We start from the raw sequence: 14,206 nt of genomic DNA, 5'->3' as shown, positions 1-14,206 counted from the left end.
TTTCTTCTACATGCATTAAATTGTTGATGAAACTACGAAAAATAATTTCCAAAACTCAAGTAGAAGAAAAATCTATTGTACTTAGCCTGTTTTTAAAATCTGTATTCTAATCTCCTTCCTGGTAGCCCCCATTTTCTAATTTCCTGTTTTCGTTTATTCAGAAAACTTGCTTCAGACTTCTGTTGGGGATAGAGTTGTGATGGTCTCTGCAGTCTCCTTTCACCGTAGAATGTTGTGATTTCCTGGGCATGGGGGAAGGCCGAGCTCCCTGCCTGCCATGACCCGACCGTGCTGGCTGGCGGTTCCTTTAGATGTCACCTCCTGTCACTCTGACACTCATGGCTTCTGATGAGAAGTCTGCCGTCATTTTATTCTTCTTTAAAGTGTTATTTTGTGTATAGTCAAGTTTTTTTTTGCCCTCAATCTTTGGTTTTCTGAAATTTAATTAATGTGTTTTTTGTATGAATGTCCTTTGTTCTGTCTCATGGTTTGTACAGTCTCTTGACTCTAAAGACTTATATTCTGCCAAATATTGTAAGTTCCTAGCCAACTTTTAAAGTTGTATTTGTTCTTTGACAGTCTCATCCAGGTGTGTGATGCATTCTGATAATTTGCACCCACTTTTTATTTTCCCACTTCCCATTCCTGTCAGCCCTGCAGCCACTTTCCTAAAACTCCTTTTCCCACCTTCCTGGCTTTTTGTTTTGCTTTGTGGCCCACTGAATTTAACCATCTGGGTCACCATGTGTCTGGAGCTAAAAATCAGAGCCTGATGAGGTCACTGGTAGACAGAGAACTGAAGACAAGGACTGTGCCTCCCCTAGACTCCAGCAGCAGTAAAGGGGAGGCTGGGGTACGCAGTCCCCTCTGACCTCAGGCTGACTGCTGGTGGGTCCTGTAGCTAGAGTTTTCCTGCCTGGCCCACAGTCAGGACAAATCTCTGTCACCCGCCAGTCCCACAGCCGCTCAGACCCAGCCAAATAAACACAGAGACTTATATTGCTTACAAACTGTATGGCCATGGCAGGCTTCTTGCTAACTGTTCTTATATATTAAATTAATCCATTTCCATAAATTTATACCTTGCCACGGGGCTTGTGGCTTACCGGCGTCTTCACATGCGGCTTGTCATAGCGGTGGCTGGCAGTGTTTCTCTGCCTCAGCCTGCTGCTTCCCAGAACTCAACTCTCTCCTTGTCCCACCTACTTCCTGCTTGGCAACTGGCCAATCAGTGTTTTATTTATTGACCAATCAGAGCAATTTGACATACAGACCATCCCACAGCAGGGTCCAGGCTTATGTGGGTGTAGTGCAGCCGGCTGGGTCTGTTGTGAGATTAATTGCAGAGCTGGCTGTTGTGTTTTTAAAATATATTTCAGTGTTTTCTACAACTCCAAACACATAAATGTTGGATGTTTTGACTTGGTCCTAGAGAAGTCGATGGGACTCTCTGTCCATCTCTCTCTACAAGCTCCCCAACCTTACCCCCCATGCATCCAAGTCAGTTTTTCATAAGTTGTTCATATAGAATACATATTTATTCTGTTGCTCTGTCTTCTAGCTCACTGATGTTTCCAGGCTGATGTTAAAGCCGGATATTGGGCTTTTTATTTTGGCTGTTTTACTTTTCACTTCTACATTTCCACTTAGCTCTTTTTTAAAATACCAGGCTTGGCAGTAAATGCCCTTATCTGCTGAGCTATCTGTCTTGTGGACTCCTCAACCTTTTTTTTTTTTTTTAATCATTGTTACCTGAAGACTCTTCTTCTGTTTCTCATTAACACCTCTGTTAACACCTGCTATCTTCTGGTCAGTTACACTGCCATCTTCCTGGTTCCTGATAGGATAAGTAATTGTTAGTTGAAAACTGGACATAAAGTTGTTTTCATTCTCTGGGTCTTATTGAACTCTATACTAGATAGACTTGTGACATTACTCCAGCTGGGACCAGTAGAGTTTGAACTCCAGATTCCATACTCAGCCTTTGTTGACACCCAGTGGCAGGAGTGGCTTTTCATTGCTGGCTGGGTGGAGTTGGTTCCTGCTCCTCACAGATTCCATTGCTTGGTGACTGTTTTACTGTTGGGTGATAGTGAAAGTCTTGGTGGTTCTGTTGACCTCCTCAGTAGGGAGAGCAAAGGGCAGATGCTGCCCGGCTAAGGTGGAAGTCCAAGCTCCCATGGTGTCCACTGACAACATTGGAGTGGGGAGATGTCCGCAGAAGGTGGAAGTCTTCAGTCCATACTTGGTCTTGTCTGGTCACTGTGGCAGAAGTCCTGTGCTGCCCTCTTCCATTTCCTAAGGTGGAATGTAGGCTGTCCCTCAGTCCTTAGGGAATGTGTGGAATGGAACTGTGGGTTCTTGCCACCCGTGCATTCCAATTGCCTAGAAATCTGTAAGTAAAATTGTACAATACAGTGAAATGCAAAGCTATGTATAACATAGATGTGCAAGTATCTTTTTTCTCTTCAGGTATAACAGAACCAGACTGGCTTTTGTTGATGGAAGCCTGCCCCTGAGTTAGTGTACTTTTGGAATTCTCCCTTTCCTCTGCGTATGACTTCTCAGTCTGTAAAACTGAATGTCTCCCGAGTTTGTGCTTGGGGCAGTGGGGTTGGAGTGGGTGCTTTGCCTTCATGCTCTTACTGGAAAAACAGTGATTCACAAAGACATTTTTCGGGTGGTTCTGACATGGAGCCAGTGTTGAGAACTCATGGCCCAGGCTTTGGACTTGGATATTTGCTTGTGGTTCATGAGATATTTTAAAGAAGAATATGGAGTTAGGTATTGCTGCATGGTTAATCCCAGCACTCAGGAGGCAGGGTCAGGTGGATCTCTGAGTTCGAGGCCAGCCTGGTCTCCAAAAGTGAGTTCCAGGAAAGGTGCAAAGCTACACAGAGAAACCCTGTCTCGAAAAATAAAAAAGAAAAGAAGAAGAAAAGCTGTTTTCACTCTATCTTTACTAAGATATAGACCAGAGTGTTCCCACAGTGAAGCTGAGGAATTATGAGAACAGATTGTTTTCCTCTTCCACTTTCTCCTGAATTCCTGCACTTTGCTGTTTCTTTCTGGCCACAGACTTGTATGTGTGTCTTTTTTATGATACACTTTCACATTTTCAGAGGTTCCTTTTTTGGTCTTCACATAATTTTCATCGTGAGGTAATTTTAGTTTTTTAAATCCTAATTGACATTGATGTTTGTCAGTAGTGTTTTGGTAAAGTTGGTATATCTGCTCTTGGGCCAGGGTCTCATTTATTGTGCCATACTCTTGTTATTCTTAGGACTAGTTGCTCTTTATTTTAATTCAGGACCTGGAGCTGTTAGGACCTTTGCACGCTCCGTTTCAGTGCAGCTCACTGATCCATTTGGGGTCTCAGGCCTTTAAAGCACCCTCTTAAATCCTCCAGCTTCTACCAAATACAGCCAGAGGTTCAGTGATGGCTTGGTTACTATGCACTATGTTTTCATATTTGCTGTTTTGATAACTTGATTAACTATCATAGCTTCTGTAATACCCAGTCTCTATACTTTGATGTTAAGTTATGACACTTTCTTTTTTAATTTGATGGGATGATTTTATGCCAAATGATAATTTTGAGAGTGGAGGTTCTGTTCCTAGGTGGTAAACTTGGCTCCTGGAGTCTCTGCCCAGGCGCTCTGCTTTAGAAGGCCCATTCAGTCACTTTACTGTGGCCATTCTACATCCTTCCATGGGATCCTGCTCTTCGTGCTGAACTCTCAGTCTGAATGTCCTTGAATTTGCTCATCTGCCCAGGGCTGCCCTTGTGACGGTGACTACATCAGGTCTGTGCGTCCAGAGCAGCTCTTGCTGCAAAGGCTGGCGTGCGGTAGGAGCAATGGGATCATTAGGATGTGTGGATCAGCATAGTCTAGCAGGGAGGCAGAAGGGGGAGTAAGCGGTTGACTCATTTTCTTACCCGTGACCCACAGATGGGAAAGAGAAGCCTGGTAATAGGTATGGGTTCAGCTTCACTGTGGACTGACTTCCTTCCATTCTGGTAAAACAAAGGTAGACACTATGCTTCCCTATGCCCTCTGATCTGTGAACAGTACTTAATAGTCTTGAACTTGTCCTAGAAAATTCCCAGGTGATACAGAAGCTGCTAGTGACTAGGATCCATTTGTTTCTCTGGTCTCCTGGTTGCAGTATTGTGACAGTTCATGACTCTTTACACCCATCTCTTTAGCACATAATTTAGATTTGCCTTAAAGTAAAGGCATTTGCTTTCAGGTTTCCCTGCATTTCCCATGTTTTCTGTAACTTAGAAATCAGACCTAGTGTAACTTCAGGGGAGAGATGACTAGAGGCTGTAGGATTAATATTAACATATGAGAGTGGTTAGTTCGTGGAAAAAGACTAGAAGCTGTTCCTCACGTGAGCCTCATCTGAGGAAAAGCCCAGCCACACAATCGGGAGAAGTTCTAAGTCAATGTCAACGTCTTATAAAGGACCATATGCCTCATGGCCTGGCACTGTGGAGCATTATTGTTCCTTAGCTCGAGAGTCTACTCCTGTTCCTCCTAGTTCTTTCCCTTTTTAAAATAAGCCGCTTCTGTGTCTGTCCTGGTGCATTCCTGTCTTGGCACACTGAGCCTGAAATCAGGTTTCCTCTGAAGCCATATCCTGGCCAGGCACCATGCTCAGCCTTTCTTTCTTCTATTTCCATCTCTTTCTCTCTCTTCTGGATGCCAGTAAGAAGGGTGAGCATGCTTCCCTCCACATTCTTGGCTTTCTTCATGTTTCTCTGACCTCTGTGCCTGCCCGAAAGGTGTAACTTTCTTTCCATCTTTCTCTTCCTGGAAGGTTGAATTTTCAGCTTATCTACCCTGATAATTTTCTCTTAAACAATAATAAAATTCTTCCTAAGATTCCTTTTCAGACTTAGAATCCACAGAGGAGAACCTGCCTTTCCATAACAACTGTGGGGCCGTCCAGTAGAATGTTCTCTGCTAATACAGGTGTTATGTTCAGCATGGTAGCTGCTATCCACAAGTAGCCAGAGCCCGCAGTGCTCCCCTTTGCTTTAGATTACTCTCCGGGCTGGCAGACGGGTGTTTTCTGGCCTGATGAATGATTACGGAAGTTCCTCGAATTAGAGATGGAACAGATCTTGAGTTTCGAGTACCAGTGCTTTACTTAGTGTGCACTGTGGAGACTGCAGAGCAAGAAGGAGGTTTGCTTCTTACCGCTTTCACATTTGCGTTTGCATTTTCTTTCAAAGTAGCACATTAATATTTGCATGGCTAGATCTTTACAGCTGGACTGCTGACATCTTTGTACACAAAGAAGAACTAGATCCAGCTGTCTCGCTTGTGTGGAAACGAAACACCGGCGCTGCAGTCAGGTGGCCTGGGCTTCAGACTGAGGTCCAGTTTTAACTTCAGTTATTGTTTGCTCCTTTTAGTGTTTTTGAAAAGAAGTTATTACTGTATTTTCTTTTTAAAAATACCATTTCTGTTTGACTTAGCTTGCTACCCATGTGCTATGTTCACTCTTAAAAAATAGCTCTGCTCTTCTTTGTGGGTTCCCAAGGTGCCTTCTCCTTTCCCTCACTTGCTGGGAAGCCAGCCTCCTGCTTACATATCTATGATGCATGTTAGCCTGGCATGGTCCTTGCTCCTGTGCATTCACAGTTCAGCTGCCCTAGCTCAGATGTCGGAGTGGACTCCTTACACTGAGGTTGTAAACCCATGTAGGACAGCTTCTCAGTGAGGCATTTTCTACAGGTCCAAGCTCTCTTGGGGTCTAATGCTTGAGATTCTAGGTACGGAGATAGTTAGATATTCTGAAGCACATTTATTTTTTGACTTTTTCAGAGTACTTGTGATCAGGGAAATTAAAAACAAAACAAACAAAAAACCACCCTTTAATGATAGGTTCAGTATGTAGTTAAGCAATATATTGTATAGAAACAAGCAAAGACTAATCATATAATTTATTGTACTAACATTCTTCAATCATATGGTGTTAGAGATAAGATAAATTATATGGCTCTAATGTGTGTCTGTGTTATTTGGTTGGTGGCAGGGATGTCAAAGACTAGCCACTGATTATCAACACTTTCTACAACAAGGGCTTATGACTTAATCAACTTATACAAAACCCAGAGATTCTTAAGAGCATCCTCATGGTTGGTTGAACCCAGTAAAGACTGAGAAAATCTACTAGTGTGTTATTGGTTTTCTAAAAAGTCAAAGACAGAAATGAAAGATATAGTGGTTTTCCTGGAGACATTTTGATAGACTTATTTATTTGAACTGTATGCCAAATGTTCATGCTTGCTTAGTGCCTGTTTGTAAGTTTGATGTGACATTTATATTCACTTTATGATAGTACTGGGTAAATAAGAGTTAGAGTTAAGCTTTTTATCCTTGTGTTTCTAATAGCTACTGCCAGGTGAGCCTTATATGTTAAGATTATCTGATGATAAGGCTGCAACTTATTGGCTCAAAGTTCAAAGGAGAGCCTTAGCTTCAAGGACATAAATCACTGGGTTGTTATCTGCTAATTTGTAACAGAACAGCAGGGAACAACGTTTATCTAGACAATCTATTATCTGCCTGCAGTTTGAGGCTGAGGTCAGCTCTGTGGGCTGAGGCCTTTGAACCGTTCTGCAAAGAAGAGGCTCAGATTTATTATTTTTTTCTCTAACATGAACAGGTGATTCGCTGTCTTTTCTGAAGCTGCTGTTTATTTTGTCCAGTATCAAAGCCTCACTAGAGTCTAATTTAACTATGAAGTCATCAGAGGTGAATCTTGTTGTTTAGAGGCAGAATTTCATGGTGTTTGTTTTGTATATTCATTAATTTTTCTCTACAAGTTGACTGTGATTTCTGTGAGTTCCAGATAGTCTTTTAAAATTTGTAATAGCAAATCTTACAAAGTCACATACTTAAAGGGACTATTAGGGGAAGTTGATTGACTGACCAAGTGAAAAGGCCTTGCAAAGAGGAAGACATAAGCGTCCTGTTTAAGTCAGCCTAATTCCAAGACATTCTTACCTTATAGGGAAGCTTGACATTGTCTAAACAAATAACCCCACTGTTATTGCTTGGCCAGTGACCTGTCTGTTCATTACTTCTGAATCACAGTGTTAGTGTCAGCTAACTAAACAGAAATGACCTTATAAATATTTCATTGTGTGTTTGTTTGGCTTTGCAATACTGGCTACACTGCTTTTGAGGAATCATCACAGGCGTAATGTGATAGAAGATGTGTAAGAATGTTCACATTTGTTAAAGGACATGCCTTTTTATATTGATTTCATTTCTTTTGTGTATATGAGCATTTTGCCTGCCTGTATCTAGGTGCACCGTGTGCATGTCTGGTGCCTGTGGACATCTGATTCTCTAGGACTAGAGTTACAGTCCATTGTGAGCCACATGTGGGTGCGGGGAATTTTACATGAGCCCCTGCAAGAGTTAAATTCTGAGCCATGTCTCCAGTCCCAGCTTTACCATTTCTAAGGGTGCCCTTCTGTTGACTCTGCCCTCTTTCCTTCCTTCCCCCTTTCCTCTCTCTAGTCGCTATCCTGGTGAGGTCAAAGTACTGCATCTTAGTGGTTGGATTTGCCTTTTCCTAATGATTAGTGATGAATGTCTTCCATGTGCTTATTAGCATTTTTGGTTTTTCTTTGTAGAAATGTTTAAGTCCTTTACTTTAAAATTGATCTTTTATGCTTTCTAGCTTCCACTTTCTCTCTAAGTCTGTCTTCTGGACTACCTTTTAGTTCTTGGGATGTGTCCTTTGATGCACAAAGCCTTAAGTTTCTGTCAATTCCACCTTACTTAGTTTTTCTTTTATTGCCTGGACTTTTGTTCCATACAAGAAGTCGTTGCCAAATTAATTGTCATGACATTTTCCTCATATGTAAGAAGGAATTCTTACAGTTTTATGGCTTTTGCGCTCAGGGCTAAGTCCTTGATAACTGTGAATTTCATTGTAGCCTGAACTTCATTTCTTTCTCATGTGCATAACTGGTCTCCCTGCTGCTGTTTGCTGAGAAGCTTGCTGATGTCAGCGCTCTTTCTCAGGGCCGACTAACTTCAGGTTAACTGTTACAGTTGGACTGCAGTAAGTCCAAGCCCTCTCTCCTGCCGCCCACTCACTGCCTTCCAAAGTCCTAAAGCTTGTTCATGCTTTCTTCCCGCCAAGGAGGAAAGACCTGGCAGATCTGTTTGCTGACGGCAGTAGCATCACCATTTGGCATGTCTTATACCTTCTTAGATGGTTTTTCGTTTTAGGTTTAATAATCAGCTTTGCTTGTTGAAACTTAGAAGCATTATGGTGTTTTTCTGATGTTTTAAATGACAGCCTTGTTTGTAAATCTGCAATTTTATTTTTAACTCTTAACCTGTCTTAACTTTAGGTTATTATTCTGTAAAATGAAAGGGTTGAAGTAAATATCCTGTTGTATATCTTCTACTGTGAATGATTTCAAGACACTTATATATGCCTTTTTGCCAATTAATAAAAATTCAGTAGACAGTAGAAGTTCTGTCTTATGCAAGGAATACATTAAAATTGATATAGTAGAATGTTATCTGTATAACTCTGTAGTTGTGATCTTTTTTCCATATATGGACAGAAGTTTTGCCATAAATATTTTTAATTCTCTTTAATAATAAAATGTTATAATTTATAGTATTACTACCCCTGTCTTTTTTATGCATAACAGAAAATGGGCATAACTTAATACACATTAAATTTGCATATAAAAGAAGAGGCCCATCTATAGCCAGATGGCAAGGTGTAGAGATGCATTCTCAAAAGGGAAAGAATTCTCAGACTTAGAAAGGGAGAATTTTAGGGTGCTGCCTGTGAGTCTCTCTCTGTTTAACAGGCCCATGATTATATGCTGAATGTGCATATTTATGGTTAAAAGGCCTTTTGTCATCTCATCTATGGTGTTAATTGTATAATTATATAAATTTACATATTAAATATGAGTAGTTATTACCTGTTCTAATTCATTTTATTTCACAAAATTTTTGTTACTGCTGTTTGCTTCTTGTCCTTTTATAGCATGTAGGGCATGCTATAAATAACATATAGCATGTGTTATTGTTTATCGAGTATATAATACATTTGTTTCAGTTTGGTTTTGTTTTCTGGCATAGAATTTGGAAGCAATGGTTAACAGACTATGAGAAGGAGACTTTTTATAGCTTTTCAATTTGGAACTATCTGAATGTATTATCGTAGCTGTTAAACATTTAGCACTTAACCTATTTCTGATGAATTGAAGTATTATATTTTAAAACCTTTTCATTTAGTATCTTGACAATCTAGTATTCAAATCACAGTAGTAATTTTGTTTATGCTTAAATGATTTGGTAAAAGATGCAGATTAGATTACTGCTGGCCTTTTAAAACTGAAATAGGAAGTAAGCTTGGCACACACAGTAGCAAGATTTGGAAATGTGTCTTTGAAAGGGGATGTCTTTGGTAAAAGGCTATAAATGTGTCTCCTTTGGAGGTAGATTCAAAAATCATGATAAAATAAATGATGTGCTCAGTGAGCTACTGTTCAAGTAGCAGGAGCTAATGGGAAGTGAATATATTAGCAGCAGATGGACTTGGTTCCCGAATTGCAATTTCATGGGGATTCCTGTACTTAAACTTATTTTTGAGATTTAGAATCTGTCGAGAAGATAGGAACTTACTTCTTTGGTTGTTTTCCTGGGTTCTTACTGTGTCTTTTGGATGTTTTATCTGCACCAGGCTATTTTTATGATTCCCACCAACCCGCCACCAACATTCAGGAAGCCTGAGCTCTGGTCTGACGACTTCACCGATTTTGTTAAGAAGTGCTTAGTGAAGAGTCCTGAGCAGAGAGCCACGGCAACGCAGCTGTTACAGGTCAGTGCCGACACAGGGGTGACTTCTGCAGCTCATTCCCAATGCTGGCCAGCCAGCGCTGCAGCCTTGTGACCTCCCTCTGAAGACTTGGACTGTGCATTGCGGTGCATGCGTTGAACTCCTCTGCATTTTCTTTGTCTAACGTCTGTTCCCATTCCATTTTCTTGCTTTTCCATTCTCTCCTCCCTGGGGTGCTTGTCTCTGTAGGTTTATTTCTAAAGGCTTTTCCTTGACTCGGCTTCTCTCCCTGGACTTTGTGCTCCTCTAATATATGTAATATACATAAATCCAAGATCCCTGAACTCCTTGAAAATGTTACATCTTATAAACACTAGTTACAAGATCACCTAAGGGAAGTTTTAGTATCCCTACTATAAATAAACTTTGTATCCAGAACACCAAGAGGCTTTTTAAAAATCTATGAAATTTAAAGCAAAAAGAAATAACATAATGAACTTGTAATAAGTAAGTTTGTGGAACTCTTTTTCCTCAACAGAATTGCCTCAGAACTCTCAACTAATAAGTGTGCTTCACAATGTGTCTACAGTATGCCTCATAGTGTGTCTCTCATTAACAAATTTGATAATTTTCAGATACTTCTTACTGTTAAAGGACAAGCAACACTTCCTGTAAAAAAAAAAAAATCCCTGAGCTACTATTAAAAATAAAATAAAATTGATTGAAGGCTCCACAAAATGCTCTGTAATGCTTATATTTTTTGAAAATTATACATAGGGCTCATTCTTCATGAAGTCAATATTGCAGTATCTATTTTTAAAAATATGTATATTCTTTGTAACAGCAATTTCATCTTAACAGTTCATTCTGAAATATTAACCCTGTGTGAAATTATATATGAATATGGTCCATTAAGAGGAGTTATTAGGACGGACGGACACACACACACACACACACACACACACACACACACACACGCCATAAAGACAACTGGTTATTCAGTGACTCCTTGGGCAGGTCATTGTAAGGGTAAGAGGCAGGAATGGGCTGCAGATTTTCTTGAGTTTTGAGTTATGTTCAAATATTATTTTAAAAATTAATTAGTTAATGATTAAGATGGCAAATTTGGGCAAATGAGATAACTCAGTCTGTAAGGGCATGAGCTGGCCAGTCGGACAGCCACAGTGGAAGGAGAGAACAGATCCCCGAAATTCCTTCCCCACACCCCTGTGTGTGCTGCAGCGCACACATGCAGTGCCCCCCATAGGTAAATTAATTTAGAAATTAAAGGAAGAGGGCTGATGAGACCCACATGGTGGAAAGAGAAGACCAACACTCATAAGTGGTCCCCTAATCTGCACATACTTCACATTAAATAAAAAAATGTAACAAAATAAAGTATTTTTTAAATTAAAAAAATTTAAGAAATAGTAAATTTTATTTAGGTATATTTTTCCATAATAAAAATTGAAAAACAGTTGGTTAAAGCATTTATTTTTAAAGATTATTAACTTTTCAAGAAAATATTAAACAAACAAATCTTGGTGTCATTATCATAATAAACATGTGGATGATCCAACACAAAAGAAATGATAGAAAGGAAGGTCTGAAAAAAAGCAGAAAAAGTAAAACAAATGCCTTAAAATCTGATGGTGAAAATGTATTTGGGGGACTGATCTTTTTTTTTTTTTTTTTTTTTTTTTTTAAGATAAACTGATTTATTTCTAGCTTTTCCTTCTAGGGGGAAAATCTTTGTTTTTAAGTTAGAAAGGATGGAAACACTTAAAATATGTCAGTATAATTCCTTATTTTTGTGTAGGTTAGTATAGCCCAGAAAAATTAAATGACTCACTGAAGATACCGTAGTAAGCCCGTGATTATTCTAGACAGATTCCATTTGTTCCAGCCCCGTTCTTTAAAAAAGACTTTCATTAAGTTACTTACTGTATGTGGGTGGGGACGCAGTGAGCCACAGCACACATGTAGAGGTCTAGGACAGCCTGGGGGCCGCTTGTCTTCTGTGTAGGCTCCTGGTTTAAACACTGACACTCAGCAGGCCCCAGCCCTGCTCTGTGTTCCTTCTGACTTCCTGCAGGAAGGGTAGGTTAACTGAGCTCTGCCATTGTTTGTGCCCACCCCGGGCTTGACTGGAACATGGTACTTATGACTCACTCTTGCCAGTTGAGGTGAGACGGAGGAGACTTTTATTTTCCTCTCTGACCCTGCATCATGGTCTAATTACCTTAGGTATGCCCTCTTTAGTTGACGTATCAGTTCTGTAGTATGGCTTTAAAGGTAGAACATTATTGCGGCACTCACAGGAAGGGGTATTCCGTACTCACCCTGCTTTTGTTCTTTCTGTTTGTCTTCCTTACATCATTTCCCTTGTCTACAGAACTATGTTAACTACACTTTTAGAAGTTTTGGTGACTCTTAGTAATATTAGGGGCTGGCAGTTTGTTTTCTTGCATCACTTGAGAATACGTAGTTAGGGACCCCATGTGTTCCTGTTGTGGAAAGGCCACAGGCAACGTCCATGGGCTCCAGAGACTTAGGAGATGTTTCGTTTGGATGGTTTATTCCATGCTGTCCACTAATTTCTTCTGTTTGGGGCCGGGGTTGGTATAGCTTCTAGAACCTGTTACTTTAAGCCCTCTCCAACAAATGATGAAATTTTTTCAAATATGTTTTCAGCCTCATCTTGTTTCTTATTTATTGACACAGCATCAGATCCTATATTTCAGTCCAACAGATCCCCAGGGCCAGAGTCTGTCTTACTTCCTCTTTTCTGTACTCCACGTCTTTTCTTGTCTCCTTGTCTAGATCGTGGATTCTTTTCTGTCTTGGTTTTGCTCTCCAACCTATTGATCTAGTTATTTATTTCAGTTACTGTATTTCTCAGTTGTAAGCTTTTTCATGTATCTTTTTTTATGTCTCCTGAGTAAGATATTCTAATTTTTCTTTCATTTACAAGCATGTTTATTGCTCTCTGCTTTTATAATGTCCATGTCATCCTGTTGTTAGGGTCTGTTGATTGTATTTTTCCTGTTTAAATTGAGATTTTTCTTGGTCCTTGGTATGATCCAAGATTTTTTTTTCCCAGTTCAAAACTGGACATTTAAAGTATCATTGTCTCAGGGTTTCTATTTCTGTGAAGAGACACCATGACCACAGCAACTCTTATAAAGGAAAACATTTAATTGAGGGTGGCTCACTTAGAGTTTCAGAGGTTCATCTATTATCTTAAGGATGCGGAGTATGATAGCCTGCAGGCAGATGTGGTGCTGGAGCTGAGAGTGCTACATCTTGTTGGCAACAGGAAGTCAATTGACTGTCACTGAGTGAAGCTTGAGAAGAGACCTCAAAGCCCGCAGTGACACACTTCTCCAACAAGGCCACACCTCCTAATACTGCCACACCCTTTGGGGGCCATTTTATTTCAAACTACCACAGTAATGCTATTGGACTCTAGATTCTGTCCATCCGTCTGTCCATCCTATCTATCTATCTATCTATCTATCTATCTATCTATCTATCTATCTTTCATCTAACTAGCTTGCTAGCTAGGATCTATCTGTCAGTAATCTATCTTATCTATCTGTCTGTCTAACATCTGTCTATTTTCATGGTAGAAACTGAAGGTAGGGCTAGACAAGCACTCTACCACTGAGCTATACTCCTAGCCCTTTTGCTTCTTTTTTATTTTGAGACAGTTGCTCACTATGTTGTTTATGTGGTCCCCGAATTTACTCTATAACTCAGACAGGCCTGAACTTGTGAATCTCCTGCATCTGTTTCCCAAATAGCTGGAATTATGGGTCTGTGCCACCAGTCCTGCTTTATACATTTTTAATTTTTTTTAAATTCTCAGTTCTTGAGATCAAATCCAGTGTTTCTAAATGCTAGCTGCCATTCTACTACTGAGCTTCACCTGGGTCTTCATTTAAATCCAGTGTTACAGCAAGCATCCTCATCCGCTTTTTCAGGGGGTAGAGGGTTACCATCTTATTCTTGATTGCAGAAGGTAGAAGTCCAAGTTCCTTCCTTGGTCTCCTTTGACATTTCAGGAAGGGCATGTTAGTCTTTGCTGAGGGTGAGAGCATGCTCAGATTCCTCCAGTGGCCTATACTGATACTGTGGCCTCATCATAGCCAAATAGTGGTGATGGTTCAGGCCTTTCACTGTGACGGTGCCCCAATGGGGAGGGAGTGGCATGTCTTATTACCACCTGGTAAAACTCTAAATCCAGGCTCTCACATGGTCTTTTCTGACACTTTCCATTTGAGGATGGGGTACTTTACTTTGTGGAGATGAATCTCCTGTGTTAGCAATTGGTCTTTTTTGGTATCATCTCAGTTGAAAA

The 14,206-nt window shown here is 40.2% G+C and overlaps 1 protein-coding gene across 3 annotated transcripts in view; it reads left to right on the top strand.

The window, feature by feature from the left end:
• Nucleotides 1-14,206, top strand: part of Stk3 (serine/threonine kinase 3) — a 255,299-nt gene that overhangs the window by 139,731 nt on the left and 101,362 nt on the right. For all 3 annotated transcript variants that reach the window (XM_028884473.2, XM_028884469.2, XM_028884472.2), the window contains one exon: nt 9,748-9,885. In XM_028884473.2, coding sequence (XP_028740306.1) covers nt 9,748-9,885 — 138 coding nt within the window. The remainder of the gene's footprint in view (nt 1-9,747; nt 9,886-14,206) is intronic.

The sequence above is a fragment of the Peromyscus leucopus genome, chromosome 20 (assembly GCF_004664715.2).
Source record: "Peromyscus leucopus breed LL Stock chromosome 20, UCI_PerLeu_2.1, whole genome shotgun sequence".
Taxonomy (NCBI): Eukaryota; Metazoa; Chordata; class Mammalia; order Rodentia; family Cricetidae; genus Peromyscus; species Peromyscus leucopus.
This window is presented reverse-complemented; position numbering and strand designations above follow the sequence as displayed.